We start from the raw sequence: 22,703 nt of genomic DNA, 5'->3' as shown, positions 1-22,703 counted from the left end.
CTTGTGCTATTGAGAGCACTCTTTATTCTTTTTGTTTCCTGAGACAACCTCACTATGTACCCCTGGGTAGCATGTTTTAACATGCTACATAAACTAGGCTGGCCTTCACCTGGCAGTTATCTTCCTGACTCTGTCCTGAGTCCTGAAGATACAAGCATATCTAGCTAGTATCACTCCTCAGACCCACTACAAAGCATCACTTGACTTTAAATTTTTAACTTTTATTTTAGTGGAAAGTAATAGATGTGATGATATAAATTTGCAGCTCATATAATTAAAATACTTATAGCTCAGAAATCATAACTATATAAGCAAATAGGTGGTTACTCTACTAGAGCTTGAGGACAGAAAGGCAAATGAAAAAAGCCATGAGATTGAAAAAAGCAAAGGAGATTTCGTCATTTTTAACACTATAAAACTCTTTTGTGGTTGATGTAAATATGCAGCCAGATCTAAGAACCTTTGTATCTTAGAATGAAAATTCCCATGGGACATGATCAGTTTTAGGGATCCACGTTTCTAATTGAGTTCAAATGTCTAGCAGCCAGAGGGGTCTGAGAGAATTAGAACTGTTCTCTCAAGCTCTTCTGTTAGGACCTTTCTTGGAAAACTGATAGAAATGGGTTTGTGCAAGATAAAAAACTATGCTTGATTCTAGAGGAGAGATTTCAAACACTTATAAAGTTCACATATTCTTTATATTCCGTGGCCTTTGTCGTACAGCAAAAAATGTGGCATTACTTCTAGTCGGCTGTCATATACGTTCCCTTGAGGATACTCGTTTCCTCACAAGTCTCTCTGGAATACCCTTCATTCCATATGAATTGCCCAGTCTATGGCTGTATCACCCTTAACTCACCTGATTTCATCTGATCTAGGAATCTAAGTACTTGGATGGGAGACGGACTCAATGTTCAACTTTCTCTATGTTCTGTCTTCCAAAAGTAGTGGGCTCCTGACCTGCCCACCTCACATGCAGCACTTAATTTCATGCGTCTTTCCAAATCTGACATGTCCTTCTGGGCTATTATCAGGTGCTGGCCTTGCACCCTAGAGTCACTGCAGCTAGACTTACTCTTTTGCTTTGCAAATGGCTCTATTCTTCCCAATACCAATACTAAGCTATTATTGTTGTTGTTATTAAAGCAATCCACTACTCTATGCTGTGATTTCTGTTTATACATAAATGATCAATATCCTCTCTATCATCTAAGGATTGCTAGGATGCAATCCTGTCTCCCACTGCAGAAGCTGAACAGTCTAGATTCTTGCTGTTTATTTTTACCTACTTAGTGTTGTGGACACCTCATTTCAGTTCAGACAAGTGAACTTCAAGCTGGTGAAGCTCTTGTAGGGAGAGTGGGCATCATTATAGAAATGACTGCAGCAGAGCCAGCTTCTGACCTTAGGGCAGTAGAGCACAATCCTGAGATTGAATGTGTATGAACAGTGATACCTTGATCATACTGTGCTGTAGTTCTGCCTGACCACCCTTGCCTGTTTTATTCCCAAATGTCCACTTATTGAGCTACTCTAGTATTTCCTCTTTTTTTGGTAGACTTCGTCCTATTACTTTATTATTTGGTTCTAGTATCTTAGTTTAACTAAAATCGAGTTAAAAGTTGAAAATCAAATGATTCTTCCTTCTGGGTCTGAAGTCAGTTGTGTCTGCAGTTCCAGTACGAAGAGACAGAGGCAGAACAACTACAAGTTGAAGGGCAGCCTAGTTTATGTAGCAAGTTTTAGGCTACCCAGATATACACAGTTGAGGTCGTCTCAGTAAAAATAAAAAGAATGAAGAGAGATCCCAAATGGCAAACAGAAGGTGATTTTAAATATCTGAAACTTTTGGAACATTTTATCTGTGTCTGATGATGCATTTTGACATGCTGTCATAACAACATTGAATATTACTGACTATTATATTTGCTTTTCTGTATTTTGTTTTTATTGTGCCTGTAGGTAATCTGAGCAAGAAGATAGTGTCTCTGCTCCTCAAATAGCCACTTGCAAGCATGCCCTCTCTTCTTCCCCTAGTATTGACACTTTTATCTGTGTCATTTCCTTCTTGGTGTCAGAACAGCGATACAGCATCTCCCAAAGCTAGTAATGGAGACCCATTCCCTTGGAATAATATGCGACTTCCTGAGTATATGACCCCAATTCATTATGATCTCATGATCCATGCAAACCTCAGCACTCTGACTTTCTGGGGAAAAACAGAAGTAGAAATCACAGCTAGCCAGCCCACCAGCACCATTATTATGCATAGTCACCAGCTGCAAATATCGAAGGCCACCCTCAGAAGAGGAGCTGGAGAGATGCTGTCTGAAGAACCACTGAAGGTCCTGGAATATCCTGCTCATGAGCAAGTTGCACTGCTGGCTGCCCAGCCGCTTCTTGCTGGGTCCCTGTACACAGTTATCATCGACTATGCTGCCAACCTGTCTGAGAGTTTCCATGGATTCTATAAGAGCACCTACAGGACACAGGAAGGGGAAATGAGGTAATGGGTATTTTCAGCTTCAAGTGTGCCCACAGTAAATGTATTATTTAGATGCGGTTCCTTGAAAACTCATTTCTGGCTGAATTTTGTTCATATTATCATCTTTATAGTGTTAAAAATGATTAAATCTTCTCCCTTTTTTTTTTTGCCTTATTTTTTAGATTCAATTTTCTTCTTTTCAGCTCTAGGAGAGTAGATATCTATTTGCTCACATAATTGTATTTCTGAGCTATAAAATATATCTCAATTCTTTGGTGTATGCATTAGTTTCCTGGGACTCCTGTAACAGGTGCCACAAACTAGGTCCCTTAGAATAGTCTTGATTTTTCTCCTAGCTTTGGAAAGCTAGAATTTTGAAATCAAGCTGTGATAGGCCTGTGTTTCCTCTGACTCTGAGGGCAGCCCTTCCTTGCTTTTCCCTAGACTCTGGTTGTAGCTGTTCATCCTTCACAGTCCTTGATGAAGAGCTACATCCTGGCTCGTTTATCTCCTGGTCCCCAATAATCCTCCCTGCATTTTGTGTGTCCAAAATACAAACTTCCAAATCCAAATACCAGTCATGTTGCTTGAGGCCCAGTTGAGTATCCTCAGTTTAGCTTTATTTCGTTGGCAGAGGTCTGTACTAGCTTGTAGCTGTCGTTGCCAGGATACATTGATAGTTGCTGTTGGAAGCACAGCAGAAAGGTCCCTGAGCCCACAGATCTCCAGGGAAAGCAAGAATATTAGACACCAGATTGTCTTTCTAATGGGAAAGACGACAACCCTGTTCTTTTATCTCTTGGGCCAGGCCATGTCAAGGTCCTACAACCAGGACCAGAGGTGGCTAATAGCTGAAATTTTCTTTACACTATCCGGAAAACAGGACAGACCCATAGGCTCTTAAGCTAGTAAAAGTATTGCATCTCTAGAGAACATCTTGGAAGAAACAACGTGTATCCTGAGTTGAGTTTCAATGTAATTATGTTTCCCTGGATATGGAAACATACACTGGGAAACTATTTCCAAATTATACTGGGCTTACACTTAACATTGGGAATGAACCACCTGTTACTAGACTCCCCTGAATCTGATTCAGGCTGATAAAATCAGTCTTCACTGTCTTTTCATTCTTAACTCTTTGTGGGGTTCAAATCCCTGCCAGGATACCTGAAGGGACCCCCTCAGTTTGCAAGCTATACAGGTATCCATAAGATTAATGTTTAAGACCAATTGTCCTCTCAAACTTTCACGTTTCCTTGACTTCTAAGGAATATACAGAAAAACACAAAGCAGCGTGACTACTTCACTACCTGAGAGACTGCTTATGTTTTTCAGAAACTGAAAGTCACACTGTATCTCAAGAGCCATGGACTCTAACCTGAAAAACCTATGACACATACTTCACAAGGCAGCTAGGCAAGACCAGCTTCATGATACTCTGTGGAGTTTTTTTTTTTTTTTTTTTTCATGAGGTTTTCTTTTCTTTTTTTTTTTTTTTTTTTTTTTTTTTTGAGACAGGGTTTCTCTGTATAGCCCTGGCTGTCCTGGAACTCACTTTGTAGACCAGGCTGGCCTCGAACTCAGAAATCCGCCTGCCTCTGCCTCCCGAGTGCTGGGATTAAAGGCGTGCGCCACCACGCCCGGCTATCTGTGGAGTTTTTTAATAGTAGTTTATATTTTTATTTTTTATGTTTAGGAGTGTTTTTGCCTGCATATATGTATGTATACCACTTGTGTGCCCTGTGCCCAAAGAGGCCAGAAAACAGCATTGAATCTCTTAGGGCTGGAGTTAGAGATGGTTGTTTAGCTGTTATGTGGGTGCTAGGAGTCGGACCCAAGTCCCCTGGAAGAGCAACCAGTGCTCTTAACCATTGAGCCACCCATCTCTACAGTCCTTAAATTAGGAATTTCTCTATTTATTTTTTATTTTTATTACTTTATTTTGTTGAGGCAGGATCTCACTTTGTACCTAGGCTGGACTTGAACTCACGATATTCATGAGCCTTGGCTTCATAAATGTGAAAATAAATGTGCACTACCACAGCTGGCCTGTTTGAGGAGATCTTATGCTAAATTTGAATATCAAATTTTCTTTGTAGATGATACTGATTTCATATTGCTTTGGTAAGATCAAAAATCAAAGTCAGATTATTTCAAGAAGAATTTATAGCCCCCAGGGGATATCTTTGTAGACTTATTCCTGGATATGCAAGTATTATATACTATATATATATATATACATATATATATATAGTTATTATATATGAGTAAACTCATATTTTATGCTTTAGAAGCAAGCTTTTAATACATTTTTTATCATCATGCATCATATCAGTGATTTTATTGAAATGTTTATTTAATATCTAATAGATGGAAATTAACTTGACTCAACTTTATAATATCAAAAGCTTAAAAAATACCATTAAAAATAATGTAAATAAATATTCATTAGAATGAATATCTAGAAGTAAAGCCAGTAAGTCAGACCCTACAGCATTTTGAAAACCCTCAAAGTTTTCTTCTGACTAAAGGAATCTTTTAAGAGCAAAAGGCTAAAAATATCTCCCTCATTTCTCATTTGTTTTTATTTTACTTATTCAATTTATATCCCATTCACTATCCCTTTCCCAGTCACCCCTACCCACAGTGCTTCCTTCCCATACCCCCTCCCATTTTCCTCTGAGAAGGTGGAGCCACCTCCCTACCTGCCCCCCTCCAATTCTTCCAACATCCTGGCACATCATATCTCTGGAGAGCTATACTTATCTTGTTCTAAAGGAAGCGCAGCTAGAACAACATATCCCACAGAAAGGCAAGAGGACTCACATGAAGACCAAGCTGCATATCTGCTACATATTTCTGAGAGGCCTAGGTCCAGCCTGTGTATGCTCTTTGGTTGGTGGTTCAGTCTCTGAGAGCTGAAGTGTCCAGGTCACTTGACTCTATTGGTCTTCCTGTGGAGTTTCTACCCACTTTGGAGCCCACAATGTTTTCTCCTATTTTTCCATAAGAGTCCCCAAGCTCCATCTACTGTTTGGCTCTGAGTGTCTGTAACTGTCAGAGTCAGCTACTGGGTGGAAGCTCTCAGAGGACAGCCATGTCAGACTCCTGTCTACAAGCAAAACTATCATTAATAGTGCCATAGGATGAGTCTCAAGTTGGGCCGGTCTTGGTTGGCCATTCCCTCAGTCTCTGCTCAATCCACCTCATCCCCTAACCCCCGCCCTGCATTTTTGTAGACAGGATAAATTTTGGATTGAAAGTTTTGTGAGAGGGTTGGTGTCCCTGTTGCTCCATTAGGGTTCCTGCTTGGCTATAGGAGGTGGCCTATTCAACAGCTAAAGTCACTCTCATTGATTTTTGGGCATCCTGTATCCCCAGTCTCTGTCATGCCATGGAGATGCCCCCTATCCACCACCTCTGTCAGTTGGAGATTTCCATTTATTCTCATGGTCATCTGACAATTTCTTCTGTCCTTCCCCACACCTGATCCTGAATCCCCCCATTCCCCTCCTCATTCCCTTTCCCACCCAGTTCCCTCCCTACATCTGCCTCTTATGACCATTTTATTACCCCTTCTAAGTGAGAGTCAAGCTTCCTGATTTGGGTCCTCCTTCTTGTTTAAGGTTCTTTGGGTCTGTGGAGTGTAGTGTGGGTATCCTATATTTTATGTCTAATATCCACTTATAAGTGAACATATACCATGCATGTCCTTTTGGAGCTGGATTACCTCAATCAGAATGATATTCTCAAGTTTTATCCAGTTACCTGCGAAGTTCACTTTTTTTAAATAGATATTTTCTTCATTTACATTTCAAATGCTATCCCGAAAGTCCCCTATACCCTTCCCTCTCCTGCTCCCCTATCCACCCACTCCCATGTCTTGGCCCCTGGCGTTCCCCTGTACTGGGGCATATAACATTTGCAAGACCAAAGGGCCTCTCTTCTCAATGATGGCAGACTAGGCCATCTTTTGCTACATATGCAGCTAGAGACATGAGCTCTGGGGGTACTAGATAGTTAATATTGTTGTTCCACCTATAGGGTTGCAGACCCCTTCAGCTCCTTGGGTACTTTCTTTAGCTCCTCCATTGGGGGCCCTGTGTTCCATCCAATAGATAACAATGAGCATCCACTTCTGTATTTGCCAGGCACTGACATAGCCTCACAAGAGACAGATATATCAGGGTCCTTTCAGCAAAATCTTGCTGGCATATGCAATAGTGTCTGCGTTTGGCAGCTGATTATGGGATGGATCCCCGGGTGGGGCAGTCTCTGGATGGTCCATCCTTTCATCTCAGCTCCAAACTTTGTCTCTGTAACTCCTTCCATGGGTATTTTGTCCCCTATTCTAAGGAGGAATGAAGTATCAACCACGTTTGTCTTTCTTTTTCATGATTTTCTTGTGTTTTGCAAATTATATCTTGGGAATTCTGTTTCTGGGGAAATATCTTCGAGGCTTTTCCCCACTTTCTCCTCTATAAATTTCATTGTCTCTGGTTTTATGTGGAGGTCTTTGATTCACTTAGACTTGAGCTTTGTACAAGGAGATAAGAATGGATCAGTTCACATTCTTCTACATGATAACCTCCAGTTGTGTCAGCACCATTTGTTGAAAATGTTGTCATTTTTCCACTGCATGGTTTTAACTCCCTTGTCAAAGATCAAGTGACCATAGGTGTGTGGATTCATTTCTGGGTCTTCAATTCTATTCCATTGATCTACAAGTCTGTTGCTGTACCAGTACCATGCAGTTTTTAATCACAATTGCTCTGTAGTACAGATTAAAGTCAGGCATGTTGATTCCACCAGAGGTTCTTTTATTGTTGAGAATAGTTTTTGCTATCCTAGGTTTTTTATTATTCTAGATGAATTTGCAAATTGCCCCCTCTAACTCAGTGAAGAATTGAGTTGGAATTTTGATGTGGATTGCATTGAATCTGTAGATTGTATTTGGCAAGATAGCCATTTTAACTATATTAATCCTGCCAACCCATGAGCATGGGAGATCTTTCCATCTTCTGAGATCTTCTTCAATTCTTTCTTCAGAGACTTGAAGATCTTGTACAGATCTTTCACTTCCTTAGTTAGAGTCACACCAAGGTATTTTACATTATTTGTGACTATTGTGAAGGGTGTTGTTTCTCTAATTTCTTTCTCAGCCCCTTTATCCTTTGTGTAGAGAAAGGCCATTGATTTCTTTGAGTTAATTTTATATCCAACTACAGCACTGAAGCTGTTTATCAGGTTTAGGAGTTCTCTGGTGGAATTTTTAGGGTCACTTCTATATACTATCATATCATCTGCAAAGAGTGATATTTTGACTTCTTCCTTTCCAATTTGTATCTCTTTTATCTCCTTTTGTTGTCGAATTGCTCTGACTTTAAGTACTATATTGAAGTACTAATTGCTTTTATTATGTTTAGGTATGGGCCTTGAATTCCTGATCTTTCCAAGACTCTTATCATAAGTGGGTGTTGGATTTTGTCAAATGCTTTCTCAGAATATAACGAGATGATCATGTGGTTTTTGTCTTTGAGTTTGTTTATATAGTGGATTACGTTGATGGATTTCTGTATATTAAACCATCCCTGCATCCCTGGGATGAAGCCTATTTGGTCATGATGGATGATGGTTTTGATGTGTTCTTGGATTTGGTTTGCAAGGATTTTATTGAGTATTTTTGCATCGATATTCATAAGGGAAATTGGTCTGAAGTTCTCATTCTTTGTTGGATCTTTGTGTGCCTTAGGTATCAGAGTAATTGTGGCTTTATAGAATGAATTGGGTAGAGACCTTCTGTTTCTATTTTGTGGAATAGTTTGAGGAGAGTTAGAATTAGGTCTTCTTTGAAGGTCTGATAGAACTCTGCCCCAAACCCATCTGTTCCTGGGCTTTTTTTGGTTGGGAGACTATTAATGACTGCTTCTATTTCTATAGGGGAGATGGGACTGTTTAGATCCTTAATCTGATGCTGATTTAACTTTGGTACCTGGTATCTGTCTAGAAAATTGTCCATTTCATCCAGCTTTTCCAGTTTTGTTGAGTATAGCCTTTTGTAGTAGGATCTGATGATGTTTTGGATTTCCTCAGGTTCTGTTGTTATGTGTCCTTTTTCACTTCTGATTTTGTTAATTAGGATACTGTCCCTGTGCCCTCTAGTTAGTCTGGCTAAGGGTTTATCTATGTTGTTGATTTTCTCAAAGAACCAGCTCCTGGTTTGGTTGATTCTTTGAATAGTTCTTTTTGTTTCCACTTGGTTGATTTCAGCCCTAACTTTGAGTATTTCCTGCTATTTACTCCTCTTGGGTGAATTTGCTTCCTTTTGTTCTAGAGCTTTTAGGTGTACTGTCAGGCTGCTAGTGTGTGCTCTCTCTAGTTTCTTTTTGCAGGCACTCTGGGCTATCTATGAGTTTTCCTCTTAGGATTGCTTTCATTGTGTCCCACAAGTTTGGGTATGTTGTGGCTTCATTTTCATTAAAGTCTATAAAGTCTGTAATTTCTTTCTTTCTTCCTTGACCAAGGTATCATTAAGTAGAGTTTTGTTCAGTTTCCACAAGAATGTTGGCTTTCTATTATTTATGCTGTTATTGAAGATCAGCCTTAGTCCGTGGTGATCTGATAGGATGTATTGCATAATTACAATATTTTTGTACCTGTTGAGACCTGTTTTGTGACCGATTATATGGTCAGTTTTGGAGAAGGTACCATGAGGTGCTGAGAAGAAGGTATATCCTTTTGTTTTAGGATAAAATGCTCTGTAGATATCTGTTAAGTCCAATTAGTTTCCATGTGTCTCTGTTTAGTTTCTGTTTCCAGTATCTGTCCATTGATGACAGTGGGGTGTTGAAGTTTCCCACTATTATTGTGTGAGGTGCAATGTGTGCTTTGAGCTTTACTAAAGTTTCTTTAACGAATGTGGACGCCCTTGCATTTGGAGCATAGATATTCAGAATTGAGAGTTCATCTTGGTAGATTTTACCTTTGATGAGTATGAAGTGCCCCTCCTTGTCTTTTTAGATAACTTTGGGTTGGAAGTCATTTTTATTCGATATTAGAATGACTGCCCCAGCTTGATTCTTGGGACCATTTGCTTGGAAAATTGTTTTCCAGCCTTTTACTCTGAGGTAGTGTCTGTCTTTTTCCTTGAGGTGGGTTTCCTGTAAGAAGCAAAATGTTGGGTCCTGTTTGTGTAGCCAGTCTGTATTAGTCTATATCTTTTTATTGGGGAATTGAGTCCATTGATATTAAGAGATATTATAGAAAAGTAATTGTTGCTTCCTGTTATTTTTGTTGTTAAAGTTGGGATTCTGTTCTTGCGGCTATCTTCTTTTAGGTTTGTTGAAGGATTACTTTCTTGGTTTTTCTAGGTTGTAGTTTCCGTCCTTGTGTTGGTGTTTTCCCTTTATTATCCTTTGAAGGGCTGGGTACGTGGAAAGACATTGTGTGAATTTGGTTTTGTCATGGAATACTTTGGTTTCTCCATCTATGGTGAGAAGTCTGGTATAATTCTAATATGCCTGCCTTTACATGTTACTTGACCTTTTTCCCTTATTGCTTTTAATAGTCCATCTTTATTTAGTGCATTTGTTGTTTTGATTATCATGTGTCAGGAGGAATTTCTTTTCTGGTCCAGTCTATTTGGAGTTCTGTAGGCTTCTTGTATGTTCATGGGCATCTCTCTCTCTAGTTTAGGGAAGTTTTCTTCTATAATTTTGTTGAAGATATTTGCTGGCCCTTTAAGTTGAAAATCTTCATTCTCATGTACTCCTATTATCTGTAGGTTTGGTGTTCTCATTGTGTCCTGGATTTCCTGGATGTTTTGAGTTAGGATCTTTTTGCATTTTGCATTTTCTTTGATTGTTGTGTCCATGTTCTCTATGGAATCTTCTGCACCTGAGATTCTCTCTTCTATCTCTGGTATTCTGTTGCTGATGATGGCATCTATGGTTCCTGATTTCTTTCTTAGGATTTCTATCTCCAGAGTTGTTTCCCTTTGGGTTTTTTTTTGTTTGTTTGTTTGTTTGTTTGTTTGTTTCTATTTTCCTTTTTAGATCTTGGATGGTTTTGTTCATTTCCATCACCTGTTTGGTTGTGCTTTCATGTAATTCTTTAAGGCATTTTTGTGTTTCTTCTTTAACGGCTTCTACTTGTTTAGCAGTGTTTTCCTGTAATTCTTTAAGGGATTTTTGTACTTCCTCTTTAAAGACTTCTACCTGTTTAGCCATGTTCTCCTGTATTTCTTTGAGTTATTAATTTCTTTCTTAGTATCCTCTACCAGCATCATAAGATACAATTTTAAATCCAAATCTTGCTTTTTGGGTGTTTTGGGGTATCCAGGACTGGCTGAGGTGGGAGTGCTGGGTTCTGATGATGGTGAGTGGTCGGTCTTGGTTCCTGTTAGTAAGATTCTTATGTTTGCCTTTTGCCATCTGGTAATCTCTAGCGTTAGTTGTTATAGCTATCTCTGGCTCGAGTTTGTTCCTCCTGTGATTCTGTTAGCCTCTGGCAGCACTCCTGGGAGTCCAACTCTCTCCTGAGTCTCAGTGGTCAGAGTACTCTCTGCATACAAGCTCTCCTCTTTCAGGGAAGGTACCCAGAGGTCTGGTGCTCAGATCTGCCTACTGGCTGAAGATGAAGGCCTGAACTGGGGCCTGTCCCAGAAGCTATGTTGCTTCTGCAGTCTGTGCGCTCTCCTGCACAGACTGGTCTCTGAGGGATCTGGGATACAAGATTGCTTTGTCACCTGCTCCCAGGCAGCCACCTCTCCTCTGGTGGGGAAGGTGTGCAGATGTCTGGAGCTCAGATCTGCTTCCTAGCTGAAGATGAAGGCCCAAAAAGGGGCCTGTCCCAAAAGCTGTGTTGTTTCTGCAGTCTGTGCGCTCTCCTGCACATACTGGTCTCTAGTTCATTGTTTTTAATAGCTGAATTGTATTCCATTGTGTAGATGTACCACATTTTCTTGATTCATTCTTTAGTTGAGGAACATCTAGGTTTTTCCAGTTTCTAGCTATAACAAATAAAGCTGCTATAAACATCATTGAGCAAGTGTCTTTAAGGGATGGTGGAGCATCTTTTGAGTATATCCCCATGAGTGGTATAGCTCGGTCTAGAGGTAGAACTATACCTAGTTTTCTGAGAAAAGTTGAATTAAAGAGTGTCTGTACAAGTTTGCACTTCCACTAGCAATGAAGAAGTATTCCCCTTGTCTCTACATCCTTTCTAGCCTGTGCTATTTCTTAAGTGTTTGATCTTAGCTATTCTGACTTGTGTAATGTGGAACCTCAGAGTTGTTTTGTTTTGCATTTCCCTGATGACTAAGGACTTTGAACAGTTCTTTAAGTGCTTTTTGGCCATTTGAGAGTCCTCTGTTGGGAATTCTCTGTTTATCTCTGTACCTGTTGTAGAAATTTATTAAATTCTGTTCCAAGGTTTCTACCCCATCTTTGCTATTTAAGTTCCTGGATGAAAGAAACACACAACCTTTATATGTACAATAAGCCTTACACTACACAAGAACTGGGCAGATACTAATCTCCATGTTGTTAGGATCTACTTTCCTATCAATAACCCTGAGTTATTACGATGTTTCATCTGAGCTGCTCTTAATTCCAATTGGGCAGCCCTCAGGGACAAGTTCTCTTTTCTTCTAACACAGGGTGGCTTCTCCTTCCTCCTCCTGTACTCTTCTTCAACCACCTCCTGGTTCCTCTCTGACTCTAAACCTCACCTTTGTCTCTTCTGCCCAACTATTGGCTCTTGGCATCTTTATTTACCAACCATAAATACCTTGGGAACAGAGTCACTTAGCTTCTTACATGCTAACTCTCATTTCTAGGGCAACCAGTCTTAGAGCCCATTATTAACATTAGAATTCAAGTAGCATTAGGCCAATTCACTACTTGTACCCCAATTTTGATTTGGGTTGTTAATGTCTATCTCCTTGAGTTCTTTTAAAAATTTGGATATTAATTAGCCCTTTGTCAGAAGTAGGATTGGTGAAAATCCTTTCCGTCTTTAGGCTGCTGTTTTGTCCTGTTGACAGTGTCCTTTGCCTTACGAAAGCTTTTCAATTTAAGAGGTCCTGTTTATCAATTGTTGATCTTAGAGCCTGAGCCGTTGGTAATCTCTTTAGGAAATTGTCTCCTGCAGCAATTGAGTTCAAGGTTATTTCCCACTTTCTCTTCTATGAGATTTAGTATATCTGATTATATGTTCAGGTCCTCAATCCACTTTTACTTGCTTCATCCCAGGGATGGTTCAATATATGGAAATCCATCAATATAATCTGCCACATAAATAAACTGAAAGAAAAAAAAATCACATGATAATATCATTAGATGCTGAAAAAGCTTTTGAAAAATCCAACACCCCTTTCATGTTAAAAGTATTAGAGAGATAAGGGATACAAGGCACATACCTAAACATAATCAAAGCAATATACAGGAAGCCAATAGCCAACATCAAATTAAATGGAGAGAAACTTAAAGCAATAACACTAAAATCAGGGACAAGACAAGGTTGCCCTTTCCATATTGATTTAATATAGTACTTGAAGATCTAGCCAGAGTAATAAAACAAATAAAGGATGTCAAGGGATGCAAATTGGAAGGGAAGAAGTAAAAAAATATCACTATTTGTGGATGATTATGATAGTGTACATAAGTGACCAGAGAAATTCTACCAGAGAACTCCTACAGCTGATAAACACCTTCAGCAAAGTGTCTGGATACAAAATTAACTCAAAGAAATCAGTAGTCCTCCTTTATTCAATGATAAATTAGCCAATAAAGAAATTAGGGAAACAACACCTTTTACAATAGCCATGAGTAATATAAAATATCTGGTGTAACTCTAACCAAGCAAATGAAAGATCTACATGACAAGAACTTCAAGTCCCTGAAGAAGGTATCAGAAGATGGAAAGATCTCCCATGCTCATGTATAGGTAGGATTAACAGAGTGAAATTTTTCCTTCATTTAATGGTTAAAAAAGTGGAACCATTCATTTTTTTTATTAGATATTTTCTTTACTTACATTTCAGATGTTATGCCCTTTCCTGGTTTCCCCTCTGAAAAACCCCTTCCCTACTCCCTCCTTCCTCCCCCTGTTCACCAGTCCACCCACTCCTGCTTCTTGGCCCTGGCATTCCCCTACACTGGGGCATAGAGTTTTCACAGGACCAAGGGCCTCTCCATTGAGTATTTTCTTTTTTTTTTTTTTTTTTTTTCACTGTTTTTTTTTTATTACATATTTTCCTCAATTACATTTCCAATGCTATCTCAAAAGTCCCCCATACCGCCCCCCACTTCCCTACCCTCCCATTCCCATTCTTTTGGCCCTGGCATTCCCCTATATTGGGGCATATAAAGTTTGCAAGTCCAATGGGCCTCTCTTTCCAGTGATGGCCGACTAGGTCATCTTTCGATACATATGCAGCTAGAGACAAGAGCTCCGGGGTACTGGTTAGTTCATCATGTTGTTCCAACTATAGGGTTGCAGATCCCTTTAGCTCCTTGGGTACTTTCTCTAGCTTCTCCATTGGGAGCCCTGTGATACATCCAATAGCTGACTGTGAGCATCCACTCCTGTGTTTGCTAGGCCCCTGCATAGTCTCACAAGAGACAGCTATCTTTGGGTCCTTTCAGCAAAATCTTGCTAGTGTATGCAATGGTGTCAGCGTTTAGAAGCTGATTATGGGATGGATCCCTGGATACGGCAGTCTCTAGATGGTCCATCCTTTCATCACAGCTCCAAACTTTATCTCTGTAACTCCTTCCCTGGGTGTTTTGTTCCCAATTCTAAGAAGGGGCACAGTGTCCACATTTTGGTCTTCATTCTTCTTGAGTTTCATGCGTTTAGCAAATTGTATCTTATATCTTGGGTATCCTAAGTTTTGGGCTAATATCCACTTATCAGTGAATACATATTGTGTGAGTTCCTTTGTGATTGTGTTACCTCACTCAAGATGATGCCCTCCAGGTCCATCCATTTGGCTAGGAATTTCAAAAATGCATTCTTTTTAATAGCTGAGTAGTACTCCATTGTGTAAATGTACCATAATTTCTGTATCCATTCCTCTGTTGAGGGACATCTGGGTTCTTTCCAGCTTCTGGCTATTATAAATAGGGCTGCTATGAACATAGTGGAGCATGTGTCCTTCTTACCGGTTGGGACATCTTCTGGATATATGCCCAGAAGAGGTATTGCTGGATCCTCCGGTAGTACTATGTCCAATTTTCTGAGGAACCGCCAGACTGATTTCCAGAGTGGTTGTACAAGCTTGCAATCCCACCAACAATGGAGAAGTGTTCCTCTTTCTCCACATCCTCGCCAGCATCTGCTGTCACCTGAATTTTTGATCTTAGCCATTCTGACTGGTGTGAGGTGAAATCTCAGGGTTGTTTTGATTTGCATTTCCCTGATGATTAAGGATGTTGAACATTTTTTCAGGTGCTTCTCTGCCATTCGGTATTCCTCAGGTGAGAATTCTTTGTTCAGTTCTGAGCCCCATTTTTTAATGGGGTTATTTGACTTTCTGGAGTCCACCTTCTTGAGTTCTTTATATATATTGGATATTAGTCCCTTGTCTGATTTAGGATAGGTGAAGATCCTTTCCCAATCTGTTGGTGTTTTTTTTGTCTTATTGATGGTGTCTTTGGCCTTGCAGAAGCTTTGTAGTTTCATGAGGTCCCACTTGTCAATTCTCGATCTTACAGCACAAGCCATTACTGTTCTATTCAGGAATTTTTCCCCTGTGCCCATATCTTCAAGGCTTTTCCTCACTTTCTCCTCTATAAGTTTCAGTGTCTCTGGTTTTATGTGAAGTTCCTTGATCCACTTAGACTTGACCTTAGTACAAGGAGATAGGAATGGATCGATTCGCATTCTTCTACATGTTAACAACCAGTTGTGCCAGCACCATTTGTTGAAAATGCTGTCTTTCTTCCACTGGATGTTTTTAGCTCCCTTGTCGAAGATCAAGTGACCGTAGGTGTGTGGGTTCATTTCTGGGTCTTCAATTCTATTCCATTGGTCTATTTGTCTGTCACTATACCAGTACCATGCAGTTTTTATCACAATTGCTCTGTAGTAGAGCTTTAGGTCCGGCATGGTGATTCCACCAGAGGTTCTTTTATCCTTGAGAAGAGTTTTTGCTATCCTAGGTTTTTTGTTATTCCAGATGAATTTGCAGATTGCACTTTCTAATTCGTTGAAGAATTGATTTGGAATTTTGATGGGGATTGCATTGAATCTGTAGATTGCTTTTGGCAAGATAGCCATTTTTACAATGTTGATCCTGCCAATCCATGAGCATGGGAGATCTTTCCATCTTCTGAGATCTTCTAGAATTTCTTTCTTCAGAGACTTGAAGTTTTTATTATACAGATCTTTCACTTCCTTAGTTAGAGTCACGCCAAGATATTTAATATTATTTGTGACTATTGAGAAGGGTGTTGTTTCCCTAATTTCTTTCTCAGCCTGTTTATTCTTTGTGTAGAGAAAGGCCATTGATTTGTTTGAGTTAATTTTATATCCAGCTACTTCACCGAAGCTGTTTATCAGGCTTAGGAGTTCTCTGGTGGAATTTTTAGGGTCACTTATATATACTATCATATCATCTGCAAAGAGTGATATTTTGACTTCATCTTTTCCAATTTGTATCCCTTTGATCTCCTTTTGTTGTCAAATTGCTCTGGCTAGGACTTCAAGTACAATGTTGAATAGGTATGGAGAAAGTGGACAGCCTTGTCTAGTCCCTGATTTTAGAGGGATTGCTTCAAGCTTCTCACCATTTACTTTGATGTTGGCTACTGGTTTGCTGTAGATTGCTTTTATCATGTTTAGGTATGGGCCTTGAATTCCTGATCTTTCCAAGACTTTTATCATGAATGGGTGTTGGATCTTGTCAAATGCTTTTTCTGCATCTAACGAGATGACCATGTGGTTTTTGTCTTTGAGTTTGTTTATATACTGGATTACGTTGATGGATTTCCGTATATTGAACCATCCCTGCATCCCTGGGATGAAACCTACTTGGTCAGGATGGATGATTGTTTTGATGTGTTCTTGGATTCGGTTAGCAAGAACTTTATTGAGGATTTTTGCATCAATATTCATAAGGGATATTGGTCTGAAGTTTTCTATCTTTGTTGGGTCTTTTTGTGGTTTAGGTATCAGAGTAATTGTGGCTTCATAGAATGAGTTGGGTAGAGTACCTTCTGTTTCTATTTTGTGGAATAGTTTGTGAAGAACTGGGATTAGATCTTCTTTGAAGGTCTGATAGAACTCTGCACTAAACCCATCTGGTCCTGGGCTTTTTTTGGTTGGGAGACTATTAATGACTGCTTCTATTTCTTTGGGGGATATAGGGTTGTTTAGATCATTAACCTGATCTTGGTTCAACTTTGGTACCTGGTATCTGTCTAGGAACTTCTCCATTTCATCCAGGTTCTCCAGTTTTGTTGAGTATAGCCTTTGGTAGAAGGATCTGATGGTGTTTTGGATGTCTTCAGGATCTGTTGTTATGTCTCCTTTTTCATTTCTGATTTTGTTAATTAGAATACTTTCCCTGTGCCCTCTAGTTAGTCTGGCTAAGGGTTTATCTATCTTGTTGATTTTTTCAAAGAACCAGCTCCTTGATTGGTTGATTCTTTGAATAGTTCTTCTTGTTTCCACTTGATTGATTTCGCCCCTGAGTTTGATTATTTCCTGCCGTCTACTCCTCTTGGGTGAATTTGCTTCCTTTTGTTCTAGTGCTTTTAGGTGTGTTGTCAAGCTGCTAATGTGTGCTCTTTCTAGTTTCTTTTTGGAGGCACTCAGAGCTATGAGTTTTCCTCTTAGAAATGCTTTCATTGCGTCCCATAAGTTTGGGTATGTTGTGGCTTCATTTTCATTGAACTCTAAAAAGTCCTTGATTTCTTTCTTTATTCCTTCCTTGACCAAGGTATCATTGAGAAGAGTGTTTTTCAGTTTCCACGTGAATGTTGGCTTTCTATTATTTATTTTGTTATTGATGATCAGCCTTAGTCCATGGTGATCTGATAGGATGCATGGGACAATTTCAATGTTTTTGTATCTGTTGAGTCCTGTTTTGTGCCCAATTACGTGGTCAATTTTGGAGAAGGTACCATGAGGTGCTGAGAAGAAGGTGTATCCTTTTGTTTTAGGGTAAAATGTTCTGTAGATATCTGCCAGATCCATTTGATCCATAACTTCTGTTAGTTTCACTGTGTCCCTGTTTAGTTTCTGTTTCCATGATCTGTCCATTGGTGAAAGTGGTGTGTTGAAGTCTCCCACTATTATTGTATGAGGTGCAATGTGTGCTTTGAGATTTACTAAAGTTTCTTTAATGAATGAGGCTGCCTTTGTATTTGGAGCATAGATATTCAGGATTGATAGTTCCTCTTGGAGGATTTTACCTTTGATGAGTATGAAGTGCCCCTCCCTGTCTTTTTTGATGACTTTGGGTTGGAAGTCAATCTTATCTGATATTAGAATGGCTACTCCAGCTTGTTTCTTCAGACCATTTGCTTGGAAAATTGTTTTCCAGCCTTTCATTCTGAGGTAGTGTCTATCTTTTTCTCTGAGATGAGTTTCTTGTAAGCAGCAAAATGTTGGGTCTTGATTGTGTAGCCAGTTTGTTAGTCTATGTCTTTTTATCGGGGAGTTGAGTCCATTGATATTAAGAGATATTAAGGAAAAGTAATTGTTGTTTCCTGTTATTTTTGTTGTTAAAGTTGGCATTCTGTTCTTGTGGCTGTCTTCTTTTCGGTTTGTTGAGGGATTACCTTCTTGTTGTTTCTAGGGCGTGGTTCCTGTCCTTGTATTGTTTTTTTTCTGTTATTATCCTTTGAAGGGCTGGATTCCTGGAGAGATAATGTGTGAATTTGGTTTTGTCGTGGAATACTTTGGTTTCTCCATCTATGTTAATTGAGAGTTTGGCTGGGTATAGTAGCCTGGGCTGGAATTTGTGTTCTTTTAATGTCTGTATAACATCTGTCCAGGATCTTCTGGCTTTCATAGTCTCTGGTGAAAAATCTGGTGTAATTCTGATAGGCTTGCCTTTATATGTTACTTGGCCTTTTTCTCTTACTGCTTTTAGTATTCTATCTTTATTTAGTGCATTTGTTGTTCTGATTATTATGTGTCGGGAGGTATTTCTTTTCTGGTCCAGCCTATTTGGAGTTCTGTAGGCTTCTTGTATGTTCATGGGCATCTCTTTCTTTAGATTTGGGAAGTTTTCTTCTATAATTTTGTTGAAGATGTTTGCTGGTCCTTTGAGTTGAAAATCTTCATTTTCATCCACTCCTATTATCCGTAGGTTTGGTCTTCTCATTGTGTCCTGTATTTCTTGGATGTTTTGAGTTAGGATCTTTTTGCATTTTCCATTTTCCTTGATTGTTGTGCCGATGTTCTCTATGGAATCTTCTGCACCTGAGATTCTCTCTTCCATCTCTTGTATTCTGTTGCTGATGCTTGCATCTATGGTTCCAGATTTCTTTCCTAGGGTTTCTATCTCCAGTGTTGCCTCATTTTGGGTTTTCTTTATTGTGTCTACTTCTCTTTTTAGGTGTAGTATGGTTTTGTTCATTTCCATCATCTGATTGGATGTGTTTTCCTGTTTCTCTTTAAGGACTTCTACCAGTTTGGTTGTGTTTTCCTGTTTTTCTTTAAGGACTTGTAACTCTTTAGCCATGTTCTCCTGTAGTTCTTTAAAGTCCTTCTTGATGTCCTCTACCATCATCATGAGATATGCTTTTAAATCCAGGTCTAGTTTTTCAGGTGTGTTGGGGTGCCCTGGACTGGGCGAAGTGGGAGTGCTGGGTCCTGATGATGGTGAGTGGTCTTGGTTTCTGTTAGTAAGATTCTTACCTTTACCTCTCGCCATCTGGTAATCTCTGGAGTTGTTATAGTTGTCTCTGTTCAGAGGTTGTTCTTCTGGTGATTCTGAGTATCCTCTGTCAGCAGACCTGGGAGACAGGCTCTCTCCTCTGAGTTTCAGTGGTTAGAGCACTCCCTGCTGACAAGCTTTCCTCTTAAAGGGAAGGTGTACAGATATCTGGCGTTTGGACCTCCTCCTGGCCGAAGAAGAAGGCGGAAAACAGGACCTTTCCCAGATGCTGTGTTGCTTTGGCAGGTCACAGAAGCTGTAGGCTTCTGTGGTGCACACTCTCAGCTGTGCAGACTAAGTTCCTAAGTTCAGTGGAGTCCTGGATCCAAGATGTGCTCCCTGCTCCTGAGGCAGAGGGCTCCTGTGCAGGGCAGACCACTGTCGTCCAGCTAGGAGGGTGCCGGATGTCTGTGGCCCCAAAAGGGTGCTGCCTCAGCGGCTCTGTGGCTCCCGCCTGTCCCAGAAGCTGTCTGCCTCTGTGGTCCTCACTCTGACCTGTACAGACTAAGTTCGGTGGATGGCGCTCCCTGCAGGGCAGGTCACTGTCCTCCAGCTGGGAGGGTGCCGGATGTCTGTGGCCCCAAAAGGGTGCTGCCTCAGCGGCTCTGTGGCTCCCGCCTGTCCCAGAAGCTGTCTGCCTCTGTGGTCCTCACTCTAACCTGTACATCCTAAGTTCGGCGGAGTCCCGGAGCCAAGATGGCGCTCCCTGCAGGGCAGGTCACTGTCCTCCGGCTGGGAGGGTGCCGGAAGTCTGTGGCCCCAAAAGGGTGCTGCCTCAGCGGCTCTGTGGCTCCCGCCTGTCCCAGAAGCTGTCTGCCTCTGTGGTCCTCACTCTAACCTGTACAGACTAAGTTCGGAGGAGTCCCGGAGCCAAGATGGCGCTCCCTGCAGGGCAGGTCACTGTCCTCCGGCTGGAAGGGTGCCGGATGTCTGCGGCCCCAAAAGGGTGCTGCCTCAGCAGCTCTGTGGCTCCCGCCTGTCCCAGAAGCCGTCTGCCCCCGTGGTCCCCACTCTGACCTGTACAGACTAAGCTCGGCGGAGTCCCGGAGCCAAGATGGCGCTCTCTGCAGGGCAGGTCACTGTCCTCTGGCTGGGAGGGTGCCGGAAGTCTGCGGCCCCAAAAGGGTGCTGCCTCAGCGGCTCTGTGGCTCCCGCCTGTCCCAGAAGCTGTCTGCCTCTGTGGTCCTCACTCTGACCTGTACAGACTAAGTTCGGCGGAGTCCCGGAGCCAAGATGGCGCTCCCTGCAGGGCAGGTCACTGTCCTCCAGCTGGGAGGGTGCCGGATGTCTGCGGCCCCAAAAGGGTGCTGCCTCAGCGGCTCTGTGGCTCCCGCCTGTCCCAGAAGCTGTCTGCCTCTGTGGTCCTCACTCTGACCTGTACAGACTAAGTTCCCTGACCTCAGTCTTATCAGGCAGCTTTAAGCTGTTTAAGGCCTCCATTGAGTATTTTCTAATCAATTTAGAGTTCATTGTTTCTTGAAGCTGTTAGTCTACTGTCCATATTTTTCTATGTATTTTGTTTTTTTCATAAGAGATTTTGTTATAGGATTTTTTTTTCTTTTGTATTTGTATGAGTGTGTGTGTATACATGTGTATGCACCCATAAGTACACAAAGTTAAAATAGTATGACTTCCTAGTGTGCATTCCTCTTCTTTAACTCTTTTGTTCTTTTATTCTTTAATTATTGAGCAACTGAACCTGGTTAGTGCTCACTGATTAGAGATGGGATTGCCAGTGATTTCTGGGAAGCTGATTTCTGTTCCTTAAGGGCTAAGGTTACAACTGCATGTCTTCATACACAGCTTTTTCATGTGGGTGCTAAAGATTTGAACTCAAGTGTGTATGCTGAGCTAACTCCATAGCCCCTCTTTACTTTAAAAAATATCTATTGATTCCAGAACTTGGGAAGCAAAGGCAAGTAGATCTCTGTGAGGCCAGTCTGCCCTCCATAGCTAGCCAGGGTTACACAGCAAGATCCTGTGTATCAATCAATCAATCAATCAATCAATAAGTAGTAATAGCCAAGAATCTTAACTTCAGGAATTACAATACAGACGCCTCCTTTGGAGTCCTTGTTGTACTGTATTGATTTCATTTCACTTGTCCTAGAATACTTGCAGCAACACAGTTTGAACCCACAGCTGCTAGAATGGCTTTTCCCTGCTTTGATGAACCTGCCCTCAAGGCAAGTTTTTCCATCAAGATAAAGAGGGATCCAAGGCACCTGGCCATCTCCAACATGCCCCTGGTGAGTGTGAATGGAATCTGCTCCTGGGGAAACTGCCCTTCTCTGTGATGTCCAATACTTCAACATTTCATTTACCGTTGGTTTTATTTCATGACAGTTATGTTTCATAGCTTTTCTCTGCCAATGCTTTTGTTTCAAGTTTGTTGATAACCAAACAAAAACATTGTCCTGTAGAAAGTTCAGGTTTTCATTATAAATGACACACATGGGAAGGAACTCTCAGGAATTCACACCAGGTTCAACAGATAGTTCCCTTCACAAACTGTTCTCACCCCATTTTCTCCTGTGTTATTTTATGAGGATGTTAAGTAAAGAGCTTTGTCAACTAAAGCCATATAGCATCTCCTAGTAGTGTCAGAGCTACATCCATAAAGTCTCATGTGAGTTCAACAAGGACAACATTATATATGCCAAAGTGGACAGAGAAAACCTTTGATGGGCTTCAACCCTAAACAAATAATTACTGGCAATTAAGGAATGCTGAGCGTGGGAGAAATAAGTCTTTCCCAGGAAAGAACACTCCAATTGGTTATTCAAACTAAATAGTCAACCCTGAATACATGACAGAAAATAAAGAAGCTAAAAACCAATATACAAGTATCATTATTGAGAATGATCATATATTCATGTAACAATTAATGAAAAAAGATGCCATGCATTTGAAAGAGAATAGGAAGTGTATATGGGAAGGTTTGGATGGAGAAAAGGGAAGGGGGAAATAGTATAATTATATTACAATCTAAATAATAATTAGAATTACCATTTAATGTCTACTGACATTAAGTATACACCAGATAGTTATATGTGTGACATTGGACAGGCATCTAAAAGAAGAGTAGTATTTTCAGAGCCTGTATTGTTAGAGCTTAGCTTCATTGAGTAGCCATTTTTTCAAGGCAGATGTGGGTAGCACTCTCCCTGATTTATAAGGTAGGAAGATGTCCATGCCCAAGGAATAAAACCACTCATCTACTTTCCTTGTCTCATGGATCATGGCTACTGAGTCAAGTACAACTGCAGCTGTGGTGCAGCTGTGGTACAGGTAGTGAGCACCATAATATAGGTTTCACCAGGC

General features: G+C 40.6%; 1 protein-coding gene across 3 annotated transcripts in view; it reads left to right on the top strand.

Annotated features, from left to right (window-relative positions):
- Erap1 (endoplasmic reticulum aminopeptidase 1) overlaps window positions 1-22,703 on the top strand; it is a 52,261-nt gene that overhangs the window by 4,527 nt on the left and 25,031 nt on the right. For all 3 annotated transcript variants that reach the window (XM_021180595.3, XM_021180596.3, XM_085830947.1), the window contains exons 2-3: window positions 1,963-2,506; window positions 21,490-21,628. In XM_021180595.3, coding sequence (XP_021036254.1) covers window positions 2,016-2,506; window positions 21,490-21,628 — 630 coding nt within the window. In that variant the 5' untranslated portion in view covers window positions 1,963-2,015. The remainder of the gene's footprint in view (window positions 1-1,962; window positions 2,507-21,489; window positions 21,629-22,703) is intronic.

This window comes from Mus caroli, unplaced genomic scaffold (genome assembly GCF_978045245.1).
Source record: "Mus caroli unplaced genomic scaffold, Mus_caroli_1 scaffold_15, whole genome shotgun sequence".
In the NCBI taxonomy this organism is placed as follows: Eukaryota; Metazoa; Chordata; class Mammalia; order Rodentia; family Muridae; genus Mus; species Mus caroli.
Note: the sequence above shows the minus strand (reverse complement) of the source record. Positions and strands in the feature narration are given on the sequence as shown.